The 24,673-nt window shown below is 39.9% G+C and overlaps 1 protein-coding gene across 4 annotated transcripts in view; it reads left to right on the top strand.

Moving 5' to 3' along the window:
- Positions 1-22,713, top strand: part of ltbp3 (latent transforming growth factor beta binding protein 3) — a 35,952-nt gene extending 13,239 nt beyond the window's left edge. For 2 of the 4 annotated variants that reach the window (XM_020598952.1, XM_020598951.1), the window contains 28 exons: positions 2,394-2,651; positions 2,759-2,919; positions 3,009-3,114; positions 4,307-4,393; positions 4,582-4,698; positions 4,845-5,000; positions 5,334-5,438; positions 5,523-5,536; positions 5,621-5,690; positions 5,888-5,965; positions 6,705-6,833; positions 7,606-7,737; positions 7,828-7,953; positions 8,067-8,186; positions 8,768-8,890; positions 9,085-9,207; positions 9,430-9,549; positions 10,126-10,254; positions 10,540-10,710; positions 11,894-11,974; positions 12,238-12,366; positions 12,501-12,638; positions 12,759-12,899; positions 16,407-16,535; positions 18,348-18,503; positions 18,586-18,675; positions 18,820-18,948; positions 19,096-22,713. In XM_020598952.1, coding sequence (XP_020454608.1) covers positions 2,394-2,651; positions 2,759-2,919; positions 3,009-3,114; positions 4,307-4,393; positions 4,582-4,698; positions 4,845-5,000; positions 5,334-5,438; positions 5,523-5,536; positions 5,621-5,690; positions 5,888-5,965; positions 6,705-6,833; positions 7,606-7,737; positions 7,828-7,953; positions 8,067-8,186; positions 8,768-8,890; positions 9,085-9,207; positions 9,430-9,549; positions 10,126-10,254; positions 10,540-10,710; positions 11,894-11,974; positions 12,238-12,366; positions 12,501-12,638; positions 12,759-12,899; positions 16,407-16,535; positions 18,348-18,503; positions 18,586-18,675; positions 18,820-18,948; positions 19,096-19,247 — 3,470 coding nt within the window. In that variant the 3' untranslated portion in view covers positions 19,248-22,713. The remainder of the gene's footprint in view (positions 1-2,393; positions 2,652-2,758; positions 2,920-3,008; positions 3,115-4,306; positions 4,394-4,581; positions 4,699-4,844; positions 5,001-5,333; positions 5,439-5,522; positions 5,537-5,620; positions 5,691-5,887; positions 5,966-6,704; positions 6,834-7,605; positions 7,738-7,827; positions 7,954-8,066; positions 8,187-8,767; positions 8,891-9,084; positions 9,208-9,429; positions 9,550-10,125; positions 10,255-10,539; positions 10,711-11,893; positions 11,975-12,237; positions 12,367-12,500; positions 12,639-12,758; positions 12,900-16,406; positions 16,536-18,347; positions 18,504-18,585; positions 18,676-18,819; positions 18,949-19,095) is intronic. The other 2 variants (XM_020598953.1, XM_020598954.1) reach the window with 2 other exon arrangements.
- The last annotated feature ends 1,960 nt before the right edge of the window (positions 22,714-24,673 follow it).

A 24,673-nucleotide genomic window follows, 5' to 3' on the forward strand; every position in this document is an offset into this window, starting at 1 on the left:
CCTACACTGTTTCTGTCTCTGTGGGTTTAGATTGTGTAATCATTTTTGGAAGGAGGCTGTTTTCCTCTCTTTCTGTGTCTGCAATCTTAGTTTTCAAACCCCCGCATCCCTCCCATTTTCCTCTCATTCTAAATCCACCACTCAGACAAAACCTGAACCATGGAAACTGTGGCAGAGGAAGTCTGACAAAGTTGCGCGGGCTGTCTTCAGTCTGCGCCGCTCACCTACTATTTCCTACTGTGCCTGAGCCTTCCAGGTTGACTCTGCATGTCGCTGCCTGCATCAAGTTGCAGTGGTGAAAGACCACTGTCACATGGTTACAAGCAGGGTTTGAGTTACATTGTGGTTTTTGGGAGCGTCTCGTTCCGTGACCGGGGGTAGGGGGGTTGAGTGCAGGACTTGAAAGATGATAAGTGGGGTACTTAACAGATTTTAATTTAAAAAAAAAAACTGCTTAAAATGTAAACAGTACCCCCCCAAAAGAAAAAAAATGCTAAGCTAATTAAAACTTAACAGAATTCGAGATCTAAGATTCCATACTAAATCTACACAAACATGTGTAATCTATATATCTATATCTATTGTTGTAGCTGCGGCAGAATACTGGATGGGTTGCTACTACACTGGCTGTCACCAGGCTTACATGTGGGACAGCTCTAGCGAGTTTGTACGAGAGATTGCAGCCCAAACCTGGTAATGTCGGTTAGGTTTTGGCACTCAGACTAGGACCAGTATGGGCTAAATTTACTATTTCTTTTGGGGTTATTGCAGCCCTATGCTGGCAGTGTCAGTTCCATTTCAGCACCCAGACTAGGACCAGTGTACTTGTGCCAATTCAGGGGTGTCATTGATACCCGGTTTGGAAAGAGTATGACAACTGTATTTGAACCGAGTCATTGCTTTCATTTGAAGTTCTTTAATTTTTCTACCTGACTTTCACTATGTGAGGATGTCCCTGCTGTGTTTAAAGTGATCTAGTCCCCTAATTATGCTGTAACCCAGACTCCCTGGCAGTTTGCATCTAATTACTTCCATGTGTTGGGCACTTGGCTCAGTAGCAGAAAGAGGCTTTTCCTCTTGTCTCCACTCTTCTCTCCTCCAACCTTTGTGTATTTTTCATATTTTACTTTTGGACTTCAGATGGTCAGTGTCACAGTTTTGGCAACTCCAACAAAGAGCAACCGAAAAATGTGAACCTATCATCAAATCCTGGTAATAAACTGCACAGGGAATCCACGGGGTGGTCTGAAATGCATTATAGTGAACAAAAACATTAGGGAGCTCTACTTTCTCTCCTAAACTCACTTCTGTTTAAAGAGCACGTTTGTGATACTACTTAGTGGTGACAGAACCTGAAGTGGTAATTATTAAAGGAACAAAAACCAAACACATACAGTTGTAACACAGGATTTTAATAATATATGATGATGCAGAGTTGATGGAGAGATGAAGGACTTGAGGCAATACATGATGTTCTGCACGGCTTTGGCAATGAGAAAGAGGAGGATTGTTCCAGAGCGCTGAAAGACAGTGTGATTTTGAGCAAATATGATGTATATTCTCTGTACTGCATTTGACAAGGAGGTTGTGATTAGATTAAATGAGGCCTTGGGAAAAGAGGCTAACGGAGAGAATAGTGAAAATGCACTGGACTAAAGCTTTGACTGGAACTGTAGTAAAAGAGCTGTCATAATAGTCCTACTAGTAGCATTGTTTGGTTTCAGTTTTCTCTTCAATCTCTTTCTGGATTCATAACTTTGCTTGAAATGTTCCCCAATAGCCATACCTCCTCTCTCTCTTTCCTCTGATTGTTCTATTGTGAGAATTTCAAAGAGAACTGGACTCTGGAGAAACACAACAGGAGACCCCGTAAAACTGCATGAATACTGTATATCCCATGAGCCTTTCTTTAGTCAACAGCTTTCCAACAGATTCCAAGATTTCCCATATGTCGGACTGAAGCTGTTAAACAGTTCAATGACTTAACCTGCTTTCCTCCTCAGACGCTGTTGGCTGGGGGGACTTGTTACTCCATCATGTGATTCTTACAGTGGTGCAGTTCAAAGTGACGATCTTATGCAGGCCTGCTCGTGCCACAATCATTTCGATCTATCTACCATATTGTATATTCTATGAAACTTAACCATCAGGACATTCACTTGAGCGCATGCATTTTGGTTTTTCTATGAAGTGAACTGATCCTAGATCAGGTAGTTCAGCCTGATGAGACTTATGACTAAATATTTTGGTGCATTTGACACGTTTCTGAGCAGAACATACTTCTAACTTTTCTTAGTAACCTACTGTGTTTTTCCTCCTCCTCTCATCTGATGGGATTCAGAGCTACAAGCTGTCTCTGCTCATCTCAACTCTTCTCCTTTCTGTCTCTACAGTTGTGTGTCCCCTGACATGTATGAATGGAGGGGTATGCAGCTCGAGGAAGCACTGTCTGTGCCCGCCCGGCTTCACCGGTCGACTCTGCCAGTTTCCACTCCAGCAGACGCAACAAGCTCAGGCAGCGCGAGGCAATAAGCAGCCCGTCTACCCCGTTTCACTGAAGCCAGATGGCCAGAAACTAGTGGACCAGTCAGGCACAGGTCACACTCAGCTGATGCAAACACACTCAGTTTTCACTTTGCCCTCATCAGAAGGTAGCTATCATTTGCTTCTGCATCTCTCAGTTGGCTGTGAGTGACGGTGAAAAGATATTTTGTGACACACTTTATTCCTCTGATTTCTACCTTGTCGCTATTTTCAGTGCAGATTAATCTACGTGTTCACCACCCACTAGACACCTCCGTTGTCATTCAGCCTCATGAGCAGTCAGATAAGCCTCCTCACAAGACAGGCCCACGCCCGACCCCACCCAGACACAAACCAAAGGGGCGCTGCTTCCAGGAGACCACACCCAAACAAGCTGTGAGTTTAGTCACAAGCGGCAGTCATGGAATGTTTTTGTCTGGATTCATTTTCACTGATAACGTTTCTCTGTCTCATATTTGCTTCAGTGCAACAGCACCCCACTTCCTGTTCTAACCAATCAGGAGGATTGTTGTGCAAGTGTGGGAAATTCATGGGGACAAAACAAATGTTACCAGTGCCCCAAACTACCAAGTGAGTTCCAGTATATTTCAAGAAGTGTCTTCTGCTTTATTTGGTGCATTTACGACATTTTCAAGCAGCTCTAATTGACTTTTTCCAGATGTTGCATGTTCAGATGTGATCCAACTGAACATGCAACAAATTATCTACTCACAGTAATTACTGGAAGTTTTTGGTCTGATTTGTCTGTGTGTTCCTGGGAATTAAGTTTTTATTTAGCAATTTAAACCTTTGACCTTATGAAATTGTATCCCTGGATTAAAACAATCACTTTATGTGTATGTATAAAATGTGTGTGAATGTCTGAAAGTCCTCTATAAAATGTGTGTGAATGTCTGAAAGTTAGTAGTAAGGTGAGGGAGGGAGCGTGTGAAACATTGGGAAGGAAAAAGCGGAAGAACTTACGGGAATTACACACAGAGAGAAAGAGAATGTGGAAAATAACCCTCTATTTAAACGCGTTCCTATGGGTCTGCCCAGTGCAGGACTGTCATCACATTGCTGAAGAGTGAATTTCGAGAAAATCTTGGCCACTCGCATTTTTTCCATTCCTCTGTTACTCCGTTTCTCGGTTCAGACTCAGACAACGTGGCCTATGACAAAACCTCTGGTTAATCTTTAGACAACTGGAGGGAGCGCTGTCTGTTTTGTTACATTCGTGTTCACCTGTAAGCTCCTTTTTAATGAAAATGGCAGAAGAGAGCTGTGATCTTGCCCTTGTTTTCATTGTGCTTTCACAATGTTTGTGCGAGTGCAGTCTTCCTACAGCACTCTAATAAAACTGTCTTACATGTTGTTACTCCCACATGGAAAACTCCAGCATTCTTCTGTGTTAATGGTTCGAGGTTCATTTAGGGTAAGAACAAGAATAATGCATTGTTATGAGACTGTATGTCACGGAAAAACCTCCTCAGTCTATTGTGTGACAAGCTACACTTCATCAAAGGCCTCATAAAAAGTTGTCATAAAAAAGCAAGAGAAAGAAGCAAAGAATATCTTGGACAAAATGTTAAATGAATAGTTTTAATACATGCTTTTTCACATACTGATGAGAAGATTTATACCACTGGCTATAAATCTGTTCAGACTTCTATTAGAGCTAGACTATAGTGTAGGCCTTTTACAGTTCTCTTTTGATTTGTATTAAGCATCTGCCTACAGTATTTTCTCATTCCATAAACACTATTTTGCTCACCTTCCTCAGATCCACCGGTCAAACAGACCATTGTGGAAGAATATGGCTCTACCTGTCCGCAAGGATATAAAAGATTCAACAACACTCACTGTCAAGGTAACAGTGGCTGGAGTTTATAACAAGGGCAAATCAGAGCTAAGAGCTGACTTTAGGAGTTTTTATGTACTTGTTAAAACTTCAGTTTCAAACCTCCAGTATCCCTTGTCTACAGAATAGATATTATCCTTTACAACATATCAAAACAAGCTTTTCATTTTCACACCCCCACCTCATGGGCCTTGAAGATATCAACGAGTGCTCCATGCAGGGTGTGTGTCAGAATGGGGACTGTCTGAACACACTGGGCAGCTTCAAATGTTCCTGCAAGGCTGGTTTGGTGCTGGACAGGAATCGATGTGTTGGTGAGTTAAAGGCCTACGTATGTTTTCTCGGCTTTTCACTCAGTACTCACTCAAATTGCATTAAAGTTTCATTCCAAAAGTGGATTCTCATCTATTCAGCTAAGACAGATCATTCCCAAATGAAACTCTGTTGTTTCCTCCGTCAGAGTCTCCAGCTGAGCAGGCTCAATGCTTCCGGATAGTGTCCGAGGCCAGGGGCTGCGAGCACGCGCTTCTGACCCACGTCACCCAGGAGATGTGCTGCTGCACGGTGGGCAAAGCCTGGGGCCATAACTGTGAAAGATGTCCTCAGGTGGGCACAGGTGAGTGGACGGAGACAGTTCGAGTGCACGTTAATGCCAGCGAGAAGAGCATCTCACTTTTTTGATGACCTTTATTAAAGTAGGAACCTGGAAATATAAAGATATATGATTTTGAGAAAACTGGCCTACTTGAAAAAAGATATTAATACCAAAACATTCAAGGTCTGTGATGGACTGGTGATATGTCGCACCTCAAACCCAGTGCGAGCTGGGATCGACTCCAGCCCCCACCCCTCTCTGAATGATAAGATAATAGCTATTCTTGGCAAACCAGCCTAGTATCTTGAAAAAAGTAACAGTAAAATCTTCTTCTCTTTTGTATGTTCTGCTCAGTGGCCTTCAGTAAGATCTGCCCTGCTGGGAAAGGCTACTTTTTCCACAATATAAGAGAAACTGTGGTCTTCCCTCCCATCGTTTTCCACAAGCCTTTCAAGGAGAGTGAGTCAAACACTTTTATTCATGCGATGTTCACACCACAGTGAATTCTCAGTTGTAAAAATCTTCTATCGCTTTTCCTTTCAGAACCAAAATGGACGGTAAGACACGATTTCTGTTTTTAATATAGTAGTAAAATCTGGTTATCTTTGCCATTGTGAAATCTAATTTTCTCTTGCAATCAGGAGAGGCCTCCAGAGACTACAACCCCTGTGCAGCAGGTTGCCACCAGCACCAGCAGTCCTCGTGTACCAGGTAAACACACCTTCACCATCACCAGTCAGAGTCAAACTCCAGTGATAGAAGTCTGTGGAAAATGCACTGGCACTTCAACTGTCATGAGAACGGTTTCTTTTTTGTGGCTAATTGCAACCTTGACTAGGATAAAGTTCAGCATGTCCTATTTCCTCCTAAAGTCGGTCCACTTGATCTCTCTTCTGTTGGCTTCGCAGTTGTTAAACCCACCCCTCCGACAATCGTCCGAATGACCCCAGGCAATGTCCCCTTCGAAACACAGACAAAAGTCTTACGTGAGTTCCCTGCAAACATCAAATGGACTCAAACATCTATTTTGCATTAACTTTGCAGTGAAAATGCTGGTTCATGCTTCTTGCACCTCAAAACTACAAAGCCCAGCCCTTCACATTTGTCAGTAATAGATGTTTTGTTGAGCTTTGGCTCCATCACATAAATGACATGTTGACTTTCTCAAAGCAGTAAACTTAATTTATGAGTGCATACACAGGAGACAATCTACATTGGTAGAAATAAACAGAAATAAATGAAATGAAATTGGATTCAATCCAGTCAGATGCATGCTTATTTAATGGTTAACTGACGGTTCAGCCATGAAGCATGAACCAGCCTTAAAGGCTATGGGTCACACTCTTCATGATTTATGGGAACCAGGGATTCTGTAACTGCATTTTGAGCTGGTAAACAATATATGTGATACACACTTAGATAATGATGATAATAGCTGCCCATGATCACCCACAGTCTTTCATTACTGCAGTGGTCCTTGTTTTGCCTCTAATGCTTTCTTATTGTGACTCTGGTCTGCAAAACCTGTCTTTTGTGTTCATTTTTTGATTTTTCAAAAGTATTCTTCAAGAAATTCCTTTAATTTTGGATTTGATATGAAAATGTCAGAGGAAATTAAAAAATTTTAATAGTATGAACATGGCCATATATACTGTATCCTGTATGCCCAGATGCATATGCACGTATACATATGAAGCTGGTCCACTCTGTATTCCCTCCTTGAAGCAGAGACAGATGAATGTAGGCTGAACAGGAACATTTGTGGTCATGGAGAGTGTGAGAACAACCTGAATGGCCACATCTGTCACTGTCACCCCGGCTATCATCTCAACCCGCAGAAGAACATCTGTGAGGGTAAGAAACAATGGTAGAGACGGAGGTAAGAGGAGGTGCAGGGGCTAGACTGTGCTACAAAATGACAAGAAACTTCTCATGAGGTTTCTTATGCATGAAGATCCCCTTTTAAACACTAGTCGTCTGATTCCAGGAAATCATTCTGTTATTATACATTTTCCTCTCACAGTTCAATAAACAGAGGTGACTGAAAGACTATGTCACTAGCAAACTCTCATCGCTGAAACCTTTTTCAATATAAGTGTTACAATACCAGTTTTCTTTACTAGTTCAGATTTACCTTTCAATGCCAAAAATTAAAGTCATCATCTGGCTCCATAAGTAAAACGTGGGATCAAGAAAGGCGTAAAAGGCATTTATGAAAATGTGAACCTCACTTTAATGAAATACTAAGTTTCAGTGACAGCTTTAAACCGTCTCTAAATCTAAAAATGCCCATGAGACTGAGCCCAAACTTTAATTACAGTTTTCACTGATTATGTTTTTATATTAATGTAGAGATGTAAACTCAGACATGTCTTTTTAGAGTTGCACAAATGGATTTCTTTGGTTAGCTGTATGCACTGTATGTCAGTGGTTCTGATAAATTAAGAAGTATTTGATCTAAGACATGACTCGTACACTGTCAATAATATTAGGGTATGTGATGAAATCCACCCCCTGAAATCAGAGCGCTCTGTCCTCTGTGACCCTCTGCTGTGCGTCTATGATGTTCGACACTGTTCATCAGGTACTTGTCTTGCTTTTCTCACTCTTCTCTCATATTGTCTAGATGACAATGAATGTGCATCAGAGCCATGTGGACACGGTAGAGGCTATTGTGTCAACATAGACGGAGGTTACAAATGTGTCTGTCGTCAGGGCTATAAACACATGGTGCAACATGGGAGACTTAAGTGCTTAGGTAAGTCAAACTGGGTGATTTCTGTGGTAAAATAATGAAGAGCAGTAAGTTTTCAGATCCTGCGCTGACTCTTTCCTTTATATTTTGCAGATGTGAATGAGTGCTCTAAGCTAGGCATTTGTGGTGTCGGAGGTCAGTGTGTGAACCTGCCCGGGTCTTATAAATGTGAATGTCACAGCGGCTTTAGGAGCAAGTTGTATCATTCAGCCTGTGAAGGTACGAAGATGCCAATTATTATGACATTATGGGTATTGGTGAACAAGCTTTCCACTTGCTTGTGTTGTGTAAATCTAAACCTGTGTATGTAAACGTCTTCTTTTTCATTTCAGACATAAACGAGTGTTTGAATCCTGAAACCTGTCCCAATGAGCAGTGTGAGAACACACCAGGCTCCTATGAGTGTGTTCCTTGCTTGCCTGGTCATTTGGTTCGTGCTGGAACCTGCTATGGTGAGTGCAACCCTGCTGTACAGCAAAATTTACCACATTCATCCAGCTAAAAACTCAGGATCAACTTAACCTGCTCCCATTGCCCATTTGTAGCATCTGACTGTTAATGCACAAATACCTCTGAACTGTGAACAGTCACAGTGATTCCCCCTCATGCACTTGACATCAGAGGCCCAAAACCTGACAAAAGTACCCATTAGTACAGTGCACAGTACTTTCATCTTATCAGTACCGGGAATACCTTCTTAAAATATGCTAATAAATCAGGGCATATCATTCAAATGTGTGGAAACATGTCATATGTAATATTTATCTTGATAGAATATTATTAAAGCATTTTTTACTCTTAATCACACATCGCAGTTACTTTGTAAGAATAGTGGTATGCACATGACATAGGTAACATACTACAGTAATGTAAAATACTACATATTAGTATTAGTGTCAGCCATGGAAATTATGAAATAATTTCAATATTCTGAATTTGTACTATAATGATGATAAAAATGTCAACATCATCAATTTCAGTATCTGCTGCTACAACGTGTCCTTCTTCCAATCTTTGCTCTGTGTTTCACTAGACATGAATGAGTGTCTGGAGTCTGGTATCTGCCCTAACGGGCGCTGTGAGAACCTCCCGGGTACTTACCGTTGCCTGTGCAATGAGGGCTTCCTCCCATCTCCTGACAGCAAAGGTTGCAGTGGTAAGTAATGTTCACCTAACCTTTACATGGCATTACCTAGACTAATCACTGTAAATCAGCTGCTGGTTTCTTTTCAGCCTTTAGAACATCAAATGAGACTCAAAACAAACTGACATCCTGTCCCATTTTCACTTTTCACAGAAGTCGAGATTTGCAGATTTCCACAGACTGTGTTTTGTCTTTCTCCCAAACAGACATCGATGAGTGTGAGGACATCAGGCTGTGTGCTTATGGTCGCTGCATGAACACAGAAGGCTCCTTCCACTGCCAGTGCTACCCAGGATACCAGCGCACACAGGAAGGGAGCCACTGTGAAGGCATGAATTATTCAACAATCCCTGTATTTTAAACAGTGTTCACATGGAACTGATGAGATTATTTATGACCTTAAACTCAAAGATGTGTTAGGAGCACTCGATAACTAATTGGCATGTTCAAATAAAGTCACTGAGGTCAGTTTGGTCAAAAACAGATCATTAAGTAAATATACTCAAAACGTGCTTAAGATTCCAGCGCTGTTTTTACGTCTGTCCCGTCAGATATCAATGAGTGTGAGAGGTCGTCAAACTGTCAGGGGGGCCACTGCATCAACAGTATGGGCTCCTACCACTGTGAGTGCCAGAATGGCTACATGCTAGTTGGAGGCCGGAGGTGCCAAGGTCAGTCTCTCCAAATCCTTATGGTCAGATCATCAGAAACCAATCCTGTTTGATATCGACTAGTAATGGAACTCGTATGCAATGTCTTAATAAGCTTATTGTATCTTCATTCTTATCTTTAACCGTTCATCATCTTTGCATTTCTTCTTGTAAAAGACGATTTTACTGTTTAAGATTGAGAAAATTGGACATGTTGTCTTTTGTCTTAAAGTTCTGAAATAAATTTAACAAAAGAAGGCCTGTGTTCAGAGTCACTCTCTCATTCACTCATTATTTAATGATTCTTTCATTCACATGATCAATACTAAATCATTTACTCTATAGTGGACATTAATTTGTAATATTGGGCGCTTATGAACCATCATTATTTTGCATCATTATTGGCAGGTGTAATCTATGCATCTCTCAAAGATGACACAATGCATTGTGGGATTTTAAGTGAAAAGGAGTCTGAACAAATCTAAAATTTGAAAGTTGTTTACAAAAACAACAAAACTGATTTGTTTATAACTCAGACGGTGTTAGGAACAAATACTTGTGTGTGACTTGTGGGAGCATGTGTGATTTCCCTTTCAGACATAGACGAATGTGCCGCAGACAGAAGTCTCTGCCAACCTTACGGATATTGTGAGAACAGACCGGGCTCGTATGTGTGTGTCTGCAATCACGGTTATGTCCTCTCAGAGGATAAACACAGCTGTGACCGTAAGCCTGCTCTGACTCCTCCTGCTTTACTGTGCACCCACAATCATCCCAGAGCTTTAATCATTTGATCCCTGCCTGTATCTAAACCCAAAACATGTCTCTGCAAACCTAAACCAAATCTGAAGGTCTGTAAGCCAACAATTACAATCTTTGGTCATGCAAGACCAAATCCCATATTTTTATGAACCAAGTCACAAACCATTAGAGCCTGAGGTCCAGTCTTGGTGTTGGATTTGTTCTCCAAATTGTCATGTAAATTAACTTTCACCATGCTTACTTCTGCAGCACTTCGAGTGGTGACAGATGAGAAGAAGGAGTGCTACCTGAACCTCGATGACACTGTGTTCTGCGATAGTGTCCTGGCCACCAATGTCACCAAGCAAGAGTGCTGCTGCTCCATTGGCGTGGGCTGGGGAGATCACTGTGAGATCTACCCCTGCCCTGTCTCTCAGTCAGGTACATTTACACTGCACTCTGTGTGCATGCAGTAAACTCATATTTGTGTTGAATATGTTATCAATAAATGGTCTGTATTTCTTTTTAACATTAAAAAGTTACTAAGATATTCTGTACAATGTGAGAATTTTGGTCATGATAATTACCTCTGCCAAGGGAAAGGATTATGTTTATGGTTGGTTTGCTTGTTTATTAACAGCATAACTTAAAAAGTAATGAATGGATTTTGACAAAGGTTTTTGGAGAGCAGGCCCGCAGAACAATTTAATTTTGGTGCTGTGAGCACCCCTGTGGCCAAAGTACATGCCTGCAACACTCCCACTACATACACGGCTGGGGAAAGATCTACTCAGTGTAGCAACAGCTGGACGAGAGCCTAATGACAGAGATTTTGAGCCAGGCTCAAAGCTGTTATTTTCATCCATAAGACTGGTAATACAGGGCGCCCAGCTGGGGTCTGCAACATGGCCGGTTCGACATCGGCAGTTCGACTCCGGCCGCCGACAGCTTTGTTGCAGGTCTCTCTCTCCTTCTGTTTTCTGTCCGCCTCTATAGTGTATGCGACGCACTGATTAATAAAGACATAAAAAATAATTCTTAAAAAAAGACTGGTATTATGTCATTTGATTAAGTTCTGACATTTTTTCAGGCAACAAGTGACCACTTAGATTGAGAATATGTGGTCGGTCTATTCATATAATTCCAAATTTGAATTTGCTTTGACATTTTCAGAGATGTGAGCGCCCTGTTATCTGACCAAGCTAGCTCTGTTAGCAGGGAGCTACTTCCCATTCTGAGCACAACAATCTGTCCGCGAGGACGTGGTGTTCCAGATGCACAGTATAGCTGTGTTTCTACTGTCAAAACCTAACGAGGGGTACGTCCTGTGCTTCTTGCTGCCACGGGTTGATGCCTATTTTGCTCTTCCGTTATATTTTTCCATGTCGGTCTCTGTTTAGAGAAGGGAGGGGCTGCACTCCTCTCACACACAGCTGAGCAGAAGATGTGAAGGATCACTGTACAGTGCAACAATCAGCCAGTAACTGAGACTGTATGAGCAGTTTATCAAACAGCTGTTGAACAAGCAGAACACAAACTTTAGTAGTAAAGTGTCACCCAAATGTTGAACATATGTCATATTCTGCATCTATAGCCTATGTACTGTTTCTTCTTCCTTGCTCAGCCGAGTTCCACTTCCTGTGTCCACATGGTCAAGGTCTCTACTATGAAGAAAGACTCCAGTACAGCCTGCCTGCCTACCATGGTATATTTTGTATAACTTGGGTCACCATATTAACATATGCTACAGCAACATACCAGCATTTGCACCCAAACTTCCATTTTGTGGTAATGATCACAGTAGCATTGGAATTTATAACAGAACCTTTGTACTTGTTGGAAATATGTTGTCACTGTCAAATGTTTATAATTGTTGTCACTCATAAAATGTCCTCATTAGGTCAAACAACACTCCTCATCAGCTGTGAGTGTGGCACTGAGAAGAGATGCTTCCTTTCTTGTTTTTAGATATCGATGAGTGTTCTTTGTTTGCGGAAGAAATCTGCAAGAAGGGTCGCTGTGAGAACACGATGCCAGGCTACGAGTGCTACTGTCAGCAGGGCTTCTACTATGACAGCAACCTGCTCGAGTGCATTGGTAGGTGATTCGATACACATCATAAAATGGCACCTCAAAAATACTGTTCTCAAAACAATGCTGTAAAAGCTTTGTTTGTATTTAAAGGCAGAACTGTTCTGTGATTCATGTTGTTCTTTATGGTTCTTCTGCAGATGTAAATGAATGTCATGATGAGTCTCAATGTACTAATGGCCAGTGTGTCAACACTGAAGGATCCTTCTACTGTAAGTGTAACCAGCCCTGGACTCCAGACTTCAACAAGAAGAAGTGTGTGATGGCAACAGTGGCAGGTGAGTAAACATGTGTCTTCTCCCACTGTACCTGACAGAAGCAGCAATTTGCTTGTTCTGCATTTATCCTGCGACTAGAGGAATTATCTTTAGCATTGAGTTGACCTTTTCCTTGTGCAGATGTGAATGAGTGTGAGGACCCAGCCAACTGTAAGAATGGCCGCTGTGTGGACACCCCAGGGTCGTACTACTGCATCTGCCCTCCGCCCTGGACCCTGGCCACTGACCGTAATAGTTGTGTGACTCCTGAGGAGCAGGCCGGTGAGTGCAGACGCTCTGCAAACGGAGAGTTATGAAGAGCAACAAGGCAGTGGTGGGCAGCAGCAGGTTATTCTTGTAACAGCAAAACAAAGAAATGATTATGTTGGCAAAACTGATTTCAGTGGAAAGTTGTACATAGAAGGTGATTCTATGAACCTTTTTGTAGATGTCATCGCTCTAACCAGATCTGACAACAGACGTCAAGCATATGTTCTATATAGTAAGTGTTTAAGCGGCAGGTTTTTTTTAATCTTACATTATCACTTTGAGTCTGAAATTTGCAGCATATTGTTGATGGGGGCTGCAACCTTGAAAGTACCCCATGTATTTTTACATACAGTGATGGCTGGCTGATGATGGTAAACCACATGAGAATATTCAGTTTAAATTAAGGCCTTCATTGCAGAATGGACAAATAAACATATTAAATTAAAATAGAATACTGTATCTCCATAGATTTTGTAGATGTGATGGTAAAAATAGATACACAGACTGTAACCAATGTAATGTTAAAATATCCCACTTATATCCTGACACAGGGTACCTCAGACTTTACATGTTCTATAACTTAATACGCTGTAAATGAGTAGTTGATGTTGTAATTGATGCCTGCATTGCTGGTGCACCAGTCGCAAACATTATAAACGATATTCAGTCTGTCCAGGACAAATATACGTTTACGTTCAAATAATCCCTCGATTTCTGACACGGCCACTTTGTTTAAAGCTGCATATCATGTTCTGGTTGTAAGGATGGAAAATGCACAGGGCTGTCGACTGAGTAGCATCAGATACCAGACAGGCCAGACAGAGGCAGTCACAGAGCCAGGGTTTTCTGCTTTGATCTGCTGGAAAAGAATGACCTTTTCCTCCATTTTGGCCAGAAGTGGAGGACGTAGTTACAGTTAAATTGCACCCTGTTTAAAGAAAAGCAAGACTGCAGCTGAAGCATTCGCTGCAGTAAATGCGGTGAGGGCAAAGTATTGAGAGGCCATGAGTGGTTGGATTGCACCTTTGTTGGTGTAAGTGTTGTATGCAAATGTGATGCTGTTTTGTTCCCTTTACACTCAGGGTGCAGAATGTTGTTTCTGCAAAATAATTGTCAGAAACAGAATCTTTATTGTCATTGCACTTAGTTCAGTGTGATTTCTTGTGTGTCATCGCTGAGAGTATTAAAAATTTGAGATAGAAAAAAAATATAAAACAGGGTAATAAAGGAAGATCTAATAGAAGGTAATATAACAATATAAAAAGGTAATACAACAATAAAAATAATCCAAAAGGATATTAAAAAAATAAATAAACGGCAGTCTATAACTCCAACCTGCATTTGGGGCACTTAATTCTGAACATATAACACGAGGCTGTGATATTGCACATCCAGGTTTTTACATGTTATGTAAAAAATCCACCGTAGTAACAGTTTTGCACATAAGGATTATTGCACGGTTACTTATTGCATTGTATTTTCCACAGTTCTTGAACAGTTTATTTGTTGCACAGTAGTGGTATTCAATGTTGCCAGTTTTATATAGTCAACGAGTTCTGAATATAGTCTCCAGTGAGGGCAGTGGGTGGTCGATGATGTCTTACAGTATGTAAGTACACGCTCTACTGTGTGATAAAAAGGCACAAGCAACCACCTACAGAGGTTATTTTTCTTTAGTATCTGCAGCAAATAGAGACGCTGCTGTGCTTTGTTCTCCAGTGAGGAGGTGTTAATGACCATGTGAGGTTCTCTGTGATGGGGGCTCCCAGAAACCTGAAGCTGGGTACCTGGGTACCACTGTGTCTCTGTTGATTTCCAAAGGAGAACGGGTCTCGTGGTGCTTTCTGAAATCTGTGATGAGTTCTTTTGTTTTCCTGGTGTTCAGTGCTAGTTTGTTTTCTGAGCACCATGCAGTCAGCTTCATTGCCTCCTCTCTCTAGGGGCTGTTTGAGATCACCCCACTGCCATAGTGTTGTCTGCAAATTTTATGGTCATGTTTGTGGAGTATGTGGGTCTGCAATCATATGTGTAGAGAGAGAACAAGAGGTGACTCATCCCACATCCCTGTGGTGCGCCTGTGCTGAGGGTCAGGGCAGAGGAGATGAGGGCCAATTCTAACAGTTTGTGGCCAGTTTGTTAAAAAGTCCTTTATCCACATGCTTAAGCACTGGTTGATGCCCAGGTCGAGGAATTTATTTACCAACCTGCAGTGAACAGTAGTGTTGAATGCCAAGCTGTAGTCTCTAAACAGCATCCTAACATAAGTCCCCTTCTGCTCTAAGTGGGTGAGTGCAGGGTGGAAGGCAATAGAGATGGCACCTTCTGTTGATCTGTTTGAGTTATAGGCAGAACTCCAGCATTCTGGAGTTATAGGCAAACTGATGTTCTTTTTGTCTGCTTGCTATTATGTTGAGCATGTTCAAGGATGGGCTCTGGACAGTCGTGTCCTTATTTTGAGCCTCACCTGGCTATAAGCTTTGTGTAGGAACTGAAGTTAGAATACCAGCAGTTAAAATGAGATTTCCCACAGTGTGACTGTGATTCAGAGGGACCTCCATATCAAGTTACTGCATCATTGAAAGGAGTCACTTGACATGGTGTGAGCACCTGGAAAGCCTCCTTTTGTTAGTGTTCAGACATGCAAACAGGATCTCAGTTTTGGATTATTCCTGTGCTCTTTGCAATTTAAGTTATGGATGTCTGTGGTCTCACTGTTACCACTACAACCATGACATTATAAACAAATAGAAAATTGATGGATAGATAGACACAAATAAGCCTAAGAACTGATGATAACTGTGCACTCGTCGTGAAGCTCAAACTGTGGGACTAAATGAATGTGACTCTAGCTTTTCTTGTACTGCCTTAGCTGTTTTACATTATGGCCCACACTAGCCTACAAGGCATAATCATTCATTTTCTCTGCAAACTGCCTGCAAACATCTTGACAGATTAAAGATTCTTCAGTTGACGTGTTGCTGCAACCAAGCTTCCTGTTTTACCCTGCAGCCTTTTTTCATATAGCACAGTGTGGTTGCATGTTAGAGACCAACTGCAGCACAATGCATGACTAAAGTTAACTTTTTCTTTAGTATTACAGGTTAATTAAGTTCATGAATTAAGTTGCACGCAGCATTTTAAGATAGAATAGTAAACATTAATATCCAAACCAATATCAATGCACCCGAAGCTTAAACTGTTTGGTTTTATTAGAGATTGTGTCTGTGGTTTTAATTCAACTTGCTGCTACTTTTTAAGGCTGAATCTTAAGAATGCAATGCAGTGTAAAACAATACACCTTAAACAATTCCACAGAGTTGAATCAACATCTTTCTGATACAGTCTCAGTCAAAACCGAACATTGTAACCTTCACAAAGCGAGTATTTATTTCAGGGCTATTGTACCGAACTGAATTAAATTGCACAGGTGTTCTTATTAGCGTGTCTACCACCTGACAATAAGAGCTGGCCCCAAGCAGATGTTCATACTGTAACCAGTGTCTGTGGTGCCCTTTGCAGATGTCAATGAGTGCCAGGACCCCTCATACTGTAAGAATGGGAGGTGTGAGAACACGCCCGGCTCCTTTCACTGTTTTTGCGACCCTCCCCTCACCTTCAGCGCAGCGCTAAAACAGTGCGTCTATGACGGTGGGTAAAATCAGTGACAGCTCACCTGAGCCTGACTGATCAAAATGAGTTTTGGCTTACCTTGACATCTGCCACTTACGTTGCTCTTTGTAATTCCTCCAAATTTGTATCCCACACACTGGCCTGTACTGGCTCTATGTTATAGGCTACCATTCCCCCTCTTATCCACTTTATAGAGAGAGTTTTCATTTCTTGGGGAGATACCACTTTGTGTAGTTATTAAAAACTGATATATCAGCAGTATCAGAGTATGTGCATGTCTATTTCTCTAAAAGCTATTTGTGTCTTTTTTTTTGTCTGTTTCATTGTTGATGCTAATATTTGTCCTGGTAGAGGAAAAACAGACTCAGCATTTGAAAACTGTTCATTTAGTGGAGAAATGGCCTGAATTCACTAGAGTTAATTTTGCATGAAAGATACTGTATATGAATCACAGTTGTTTAATAGTCCTGTTGTCAGTTTTACAGAATAATGACTGTCATGACTAGGTATGATAAACATTATGTGACTGTTGAAGTATGACTCATTGTAACCAGCAGTGAGAAAACAACATTATGCTCTCTAACAGTAGAAGATAAGGAAGCATACTGATTCACAAGCAGGGTGCAACATTAGGCTGTTAGTGAGAGCAAGCTGTCAACATACAGTATCGTGATCATCGGTGTGAGCCATGCACCCGCTGTTATTCTTTTATGTCAACCAAACAACACTGCACCTGTGTATTACTAGTTGGTGCAGTGCATGAAAGATTTGTAATAAGGGTATACAGTTAGGCCAGCGTTTGAGATTGCTTTAGGTGATCATCTTATGCTTTGTGTAATTACAGTCAGTGGGAACAGAGAAGCTACAGGGAGATGATCAGCCTGTCATTTCCAATGATTACCAGATAGACTTATATGTTATTACACCCATATTATTACTCTACGCACATGGCAGTGACTTGAAGTATGATTTAGTAATTTCTGGATACAATATTGTTTTTTAAATGAACTAAAATTGAGGTAACGTCAACATTTGTTTGTGAATTTTAATAATGGTAAGTGTGAAAATGTAACTTCTTCTTTTAAAGTGTGTGAAATTCCATGTGGCATGACCAGATCTCCATACTGTACAAACAATAAAGTTGGTTTAGTGAGGTTTTGTCTTTAGCTGTGTTTGTTTCTTACAGAGGGAACATGTATGATATAAAGATGACAAAGTTTGATGGTTGCTATAGGATGTACAGGTACCCACTGGATAGGCTCCTCATCTCTGTTACCCGAAGCATGCTAAACATATACGACACAGACAATAAATGGATGATATTATATGCAATTTCTTGCTATTTATTATAAATCTTTTCTTTACTGAAGCATATTCATGTGGCTTTGATAGCCTTTGCATGTAACATTTACTGAGATATTTTAACATGTGGCCAATATCCATCATGTTGGTGTCACAGATAACTGATAGTTTGCTCAAAGCCAAAAGCTGTATATATTTTAAGGCTTTCTTGTTATAAATATGTGGTTCCATATGCTGTATATACCTGAAATGACATTTATTAAGCAACACATTTACATATTGTATAGTTTGATTGTTGTGTGTGAACACCTTCCACTGGCTTTCATTACACTGTTTTACTTAGACAACCTGATATTAATCTTAGAGCTCAGGGCTAGCTGAACGTGCCTTCCTCTACTACAGTATGTACTGTAATGCACAAAGAATAAACTCTATGTAAATTTGATCATGCCTTAATTTTCCTTTTTTAATTAAACTTTAAACTACAATTAACAATTCATATTTGTTTTCTATTTTGTTTTTAACCAGATCGCACTGCAGCCCACAAGGATGTATGTTTTCTGCAGGTTGACGAGGGCCTTCTTTGCAGCGAGCCAAGAAACCGCATGACCTACTCAGAGTGCTGCTGTCACTACGGTCGTGGCTGGGGGCCGGAGTGCAACACCTGTCCATCCAGAAACTCAGGTGAGTAACCTGAAAACCTGACTGCCAACTACAACCCGTTCTTTCTTTTCAACTTACAAACATGTTTACTCTTTGTGTTAAGAGATGTTTACCCGCCTGTGTGAGATGCATCTGGAGACTGAGTCTGATGGGGAGCAGGATTTCCGGGCAGTGTTCGCTAACTATAACCCAGGTAGAATCAAACATTATGATTGCTTGTATTATATACAATCACATGGCAGACATACTGGAAAGCTATATTTACCCCCAGCCATTCCTTATTTACTCATCTTTTGTTGTCCCACATTTTCTCTTTTCCTCTATTTGTCCATAAAAGGCGACAGCTCAGAGGAGGATTCAGATGAATGTAGCTGTGCAAATGGCCACTGTGTCCGCTCCTACCTGGGAACCATGTGTGAATGTAACACAGGCTTTAGGCTGGACCACTCCCGCACCCGCTGTATAGGTTTGTATTGGCACTTTTTTTTTTTTTGAGTGAATTATTGCATTTTAAGAAATTCACGGCAGCCAACATGCACGTACTTAAATGAGACATAAGAAATATTGCACATTTTTTACACTAATTGATACGTTCATATGCATTTATTTTCAGACATTAATGAGTGTGCAGAGCCAGGAGCTCGTGTCAGTCAGTGCAAGAACGCTCGCTGTGTGAACACTATCGGCTCATACAAGTGCAACTGCAAACAAGGCTTTGTGCCTACTCGCAGGCTGAACATATGTGTCCGTCGCAGAACTCGGTAACGTCTGTGTGTCACTGTCATTATCCCTATCTTCAGTATGTAGCGCATACAGATACACCCCACACACACATTTCCACTGCACAGTACAAACATGGGACTGTGTGTATATACAGTGAACCTAAAAAAGTGTGTCTCCTGTAGGGATCCTAATCAATGGATCGTATGAAATGTACAAAACATCGTCTGCTCCTCTTTCATATGTAAAGAAATAATCAATACAGATAATGAATATGTTTGTTAATTAAATATTTTTGTAATTATTGTTTCCAGAACATTTGTTGTTGTTGCTCTTTTTTTAAATTTATATTGTGTATTTTTGTGATTTTTTTTTTTTTTTTCGTTCTTAATTTGAATCTCTGATCTCATGCCACCTCTTGTTTTAATAGGGAAATATGTCTGTTTGGTATTCCTGTTGCCTAAGTCAGCCAGTTCAGTATTTGCATACTGTATGCCACAAGGATCTTTAAATATTATTGCATTTTCTTTCACATTCCCTTAATTCCACACTCAGTAATGTTTAGTTTGCATTGTGTTTTGTGTTTTCTGTCTGATTTTGTGATTTTGAACTGTCCCCTGTCCTACTCCTGTTTTTTTATGTAAAACATGAGAAAACTGAAGCTTTTTCTTTTTAGTAATTTGCCATGTGCACCTAAGTGGACTAAACTAGAAAAGCTAGAAAAAAGGTCATGCATTTATAACGGTGAATATAGTGGGAATAGTTGCAAAATGGAGCTTGCTGCCTAAAAAATACAGAAAAGAAAGTTTGACATCTTTTGTCACATTTGCTGCATCTAAATATTTAGGATACCAAAGACGCTGTTGAGATGAGAAGAATTTAATTAAAAAAGAAGATGCTAACCTGCATGTTTGTGGGAATTAATTCTGTTCACACATACTTTATGAAGGTATTTGATGTTATCTTAATCTTTTGCCCCTCAGTCATTATTTCATTCTATTTTACTATACTAGAAATATCTCCCGATTGGAAATAACCTTTTGCTTCTTTCATACGCAGAATCTGTCATGCTGCGGATCTCGTGTAGCTTGACTACCTTGGAAGAGTGACCTGTGACCCGAAATTGTCTTGTTTAAACCCAGAATGTGTTGATAATTTAATTAAGGCTCTGGAATACCAGATAATAGTTACAAACTAAAAGCAGTACTTCAGTGGGAGCTGGGGCAAAATGCTCATGGATTGGTGAATATGGGATAGTAGTCCTTGAAGCCCACAGACTGCATTAGCTACCTAAACAGCAGCACCATATTATGCTGGCTTTGTGTCGCTATAATTCCAAGCCCAATAACCACAAGCTAGTGTAAAATCCAGTTTATTAAAGTAACCAGCCATTTCACACAACATCATCAACATCTCTTTCATACTCAAATAAATGTAACATAAGTGTTCTTGATTGATTAAAAAAAACATTTCAAAATGAACGAGTTAAAGCACTGTGGTGTCTAAGATGCTTACTATACCAAGAGCCTTGATTCCTATCCAATGTACAATAATTTGGATCAATAAATGAGCTCTAAATTCAGCTTAATCAATAAATGAGGCTGCTGTTAACAAGATGTATAGCTCAACCTACAACCCGGAGTGGAGGACAGTCACAGAAATAGACACTGGGACTACAGAGGTCGACACAGATGAGGCTGCACTCCTACCGAGACAGACCATGGGTCACAACTTTCACCTGTGTCTCCCTGAGCTCGGATTTGTTCATCAATCAGCTCTTTTATTGTTGCTTTCTTTCTTTGTGGTTATTCACTTTTAGACAGTTGTGTAGTTTATTATAAAATCCTTAGATGTCAGAGTGTATGCGTGATTCATAAAGCTTAGATGGTCTATTTTTGCTTCTTGTCAACTGAAATGAGATGGAATCTGTCAGTGAGGAAGTTGCAGATTCCTTGTATCGTGCCTGTTCATATGGCGGCATTAGAAATGTGAGCAGAGACTATTTCTGTTTAACTCTACTACATTCTCATCCACAGCTGATATCTGTAGTAGCTGTTATCTGTCCCATAATCAGCCCCACAGTCTGCAATTTAGCTTAGTTTTTAACTAATCAAACTGAAAAAAAACAACCCCAAAACAAAATTAAAACTTAAGTCATTACAGGGCACTGATGATGAAGATGTAATGGTCTTCATTGTTTTGAAGTAATGTTTGTTAATCAAATGTCTAAATAATTCTCTCCTACATAGCGTGATCTATTTAATCAATTCTTTCCTACATTCACACTGAGGTTTGCATATCAAAAACAAATATGACCATTTTATAAATTGTGTAAAAATAATCTGCAAGATCTTCCACTAGATGGAGCTGCTGGTACATATGTGCTGTATTGTATGCCTTTCATTTACCTAATGCGCCTGGTAGCAAAATGGAAGAGCTATATTTCTGAGGTATGTGGGAGACATAACATATCCCAGAATCCTACTGCTCCTGGGATACGGTAAATACAATACAATTTCAAACCTGTGGAGGAAATACACTGTAGGTGTTTTATTCACTAACAAACAGCAAATGCTTTTTTGGGATAAATCTGCTTTTACAGACTGAAGTTCCTTTTTGTAAAACTAACAAGAGCCTATTGTTTATGGACAAAAGCTCTCTAACTCTGCAGCACTTAAATGATTTCCAGACATGTACAGACATGCTTATGGTATACAGGCTATTAGTTCATTTTAAGTCAATAAGCATTATTGCCAAATTATTAATATCGTTCACTGCACTGAAATGTGCATAAAAGAAAAACAGTGTTTCTTACTGCTGGCTAACATAATGGACATAATAGTTTTAAGCAGTAAAATTTCATCTTGATTAGACTGCAGTGGTAATTGTTAAATTCTATTTTAGTAAGCGTTTTAATTAGCTTCAGTAATAAAGTTCAGAAGACCCAGAGGCTGGTTTTGCACATTGGGTTTTGCTTATGGATGGTAGGGACCAGTATTGTGGGAGGACAGAAATGTGCTTACCAACATTTGAGCAAACCCTGTGCATCATCTTTGGAGAGGTGAAGTCATGCATCAAAATGATGTGCCTGACTGACTGAGAGGGACTCAGGCGATCTAACGCTCACATTACGTGCAAGTGTCATATTTGCTCTGAAACACAGAGGAGGCAAAGCTGTCGGTCAGTGTGCTGATATTGGTGCGTTATGGTGGCTGACTTTTGTAAAGCTGGAAATATATTCACAGATTCAATAAGTCATAAGAAAAACCTTTCTAAAACAAAAACAACACCTGTTCTGTTTCATAGTAATGTATATAACACGCTACAAGCTCATTTTTATGAAAATGAGTTGTCCTCTTCTCCACACAAATAACACTGGTCTCACTGTGCAGCCGCTGGGAGATGAGTGCGCAGGGACCATGCAGAAATTGTAACATTGAAAAAAGAGAGGCCTGCTACAAAAATATTAGGTTTTTAAAACTGCTTTAGAAAATAGCATGTTGTGATGTCATCCCATTTCTATTCTAAGTAAATTAAACTTCTTTTTATTTTATTTTATTAATGAAATTGTCATTCGTTCCTGCTGTTATGTTTGTTACTTTTATTTTTAATGTTAAAGTTTGAAGTTTAACTGTCTATTTTTAAAAATATGTCTCAGTGAAATGGATTCAGCAAATAAAAGTTAAGTACATTTAGGTATGCTTTGTTGTTATTTTGCAGATGTACTGTAGATGAACAGATGACATAGCGCTGCTTGCTATGATATTGTTTTGTGGCTGACTGTTTTTAGCTTCTGTGGAGAACAAGACGCATGCAGAGGTTAACTGGTCACTGAAATATACAGGTGATTTACAAATTAATAATAATTTTTTATAAACAGAAAAATGAAGAGCATTACATATATAATACATTTAAAAACATAGTTACAACTGGTAATACTATATCAATGTCAGGAGTATCCTAATCCCAATTTAGTATGTAAAATGTTTACTCTGTTCCCAATCTTAGTTTCGAGTGTTAGCGTGCCGTAAGTTGCTAATTAGAAAAAGCTGACAAAAATGACACTAGTATTGCAGATACTTAATAATAAACATGCACTGGAAAAATTAAAATTGTTGACCTGATAATAGTGGAAACTAAGTATACAGTATTTTTACTTCACTTGAGTTTTTCCATTTTCAGCTGCTTCCTACTTTGATTTTACTATATTTCAAAGGCAAATATTGTACTTTTTATTCTAATACATTATTTAGTAACATTAGTTACTAGTTACTTTGCTAGTGTGTGTTGCTGTCCTAATTATAAATACTTCAGCAAAACCATTAGCAATGAAACAGTGAAAATCGGAACAAAAACTCCATCATTAGTCTACTCATGAAAAGAAAAACAAACAGGTGTGCTTCTCTTGCACTGATATACAGCTGAGTGCTCTTTCTTCATTACATGATCAGCTTATAAACAGCTTTCTAATCTTTTATCACCCTTACTTTTAGACATGTTTAATGATTCTGTGCATCACGGTTTTCACCCCCATACATTATTAAGTCATTCTCTTCACTTGAGTTTTTCCATTTTCAGCTGCTTCCTACTTTGATTTTACTATATTTCAAAGGCAAATATTGTACTTTTTATTCTAATACATTATTTAGTAACATTAGTTACTAGTTACTTTGCTAGTGTGTGTTGCTGTCCTAATTATAAATACTTCAGCAAAACCATTAGCAATGAAACAGTGAAAATCGGAACAAAAACTCCATCATTAGTCTACTCATGAAAAGAAAAACAAACAGGTGTGCTTCTCTTGCACTGATATACAGCTGAGTGCTCTTTCTTCATTACATGATCAGCTTATAAACAGCTTTCTAATCTTTTATCACCCTTACTTTTAGACATGTTTAATGATTTGCTTTGCTTTGGCAGATCAAGTCTTTTCTTAATTTGCTTGTCCAGCACTCAAATAGGTATCTGTCCTCTCTCCATTCTCTGCAGGGAACTCTTGAGGTCCTGTGCAGTCTGAAGGTGCATTTCATTGTCCTGCTCAAATTTCATACGAGCCTTCTTCAGAGTATTCGTTTGGATGATAGAGAGCTCTTTATATTTGCTCAGCTGACCAACAAAGAAGGTTTTCTCTCCTTGCCACTGGACTTGGCAACACTCAAGCTGTTCTTCAGTGTGTTTTAGTGCTGCCATGAGATCGTTAACCTCAAACCCAGAACCTTCTTTCTGTGAGGCGACAGTGCTAACCACCGTGCCGCTGTGCCGCCCCTATGAATACACTTTTAAAACAAAATTGGCTTTGGCAGATCAAGTCTTTTCTTAATTTGCTTGTCCAGCACTCAAATAGGTCTCTGTCCTCTCTCCATTCTCTGCAGGGAACTCTTGAGGTCCTGTGCAGTCTGAAGGTGCATTTCATTGTCCTGCTCAAATTTCATACGAGCCTTCTTCAGAGTATTCGTTTGGATGATAGAGAG

The sequence above is a fragment of the Monopterus albus genome, unplaced genomic scaffold, assembly GCF_001952655.1.
Source record: "Monopterus albus unplaced genomic scaffold, M_albus_1.0 scaffold39.1, whole genome shotgun sequence".
In the NCBI taxonomy this organism is placed as follows: Eukaryota; Metazoa; Chordata; class Actinopteri; order Synbranchiformes; family Synbranchidae; genus Monopterus; species Monopterus albus.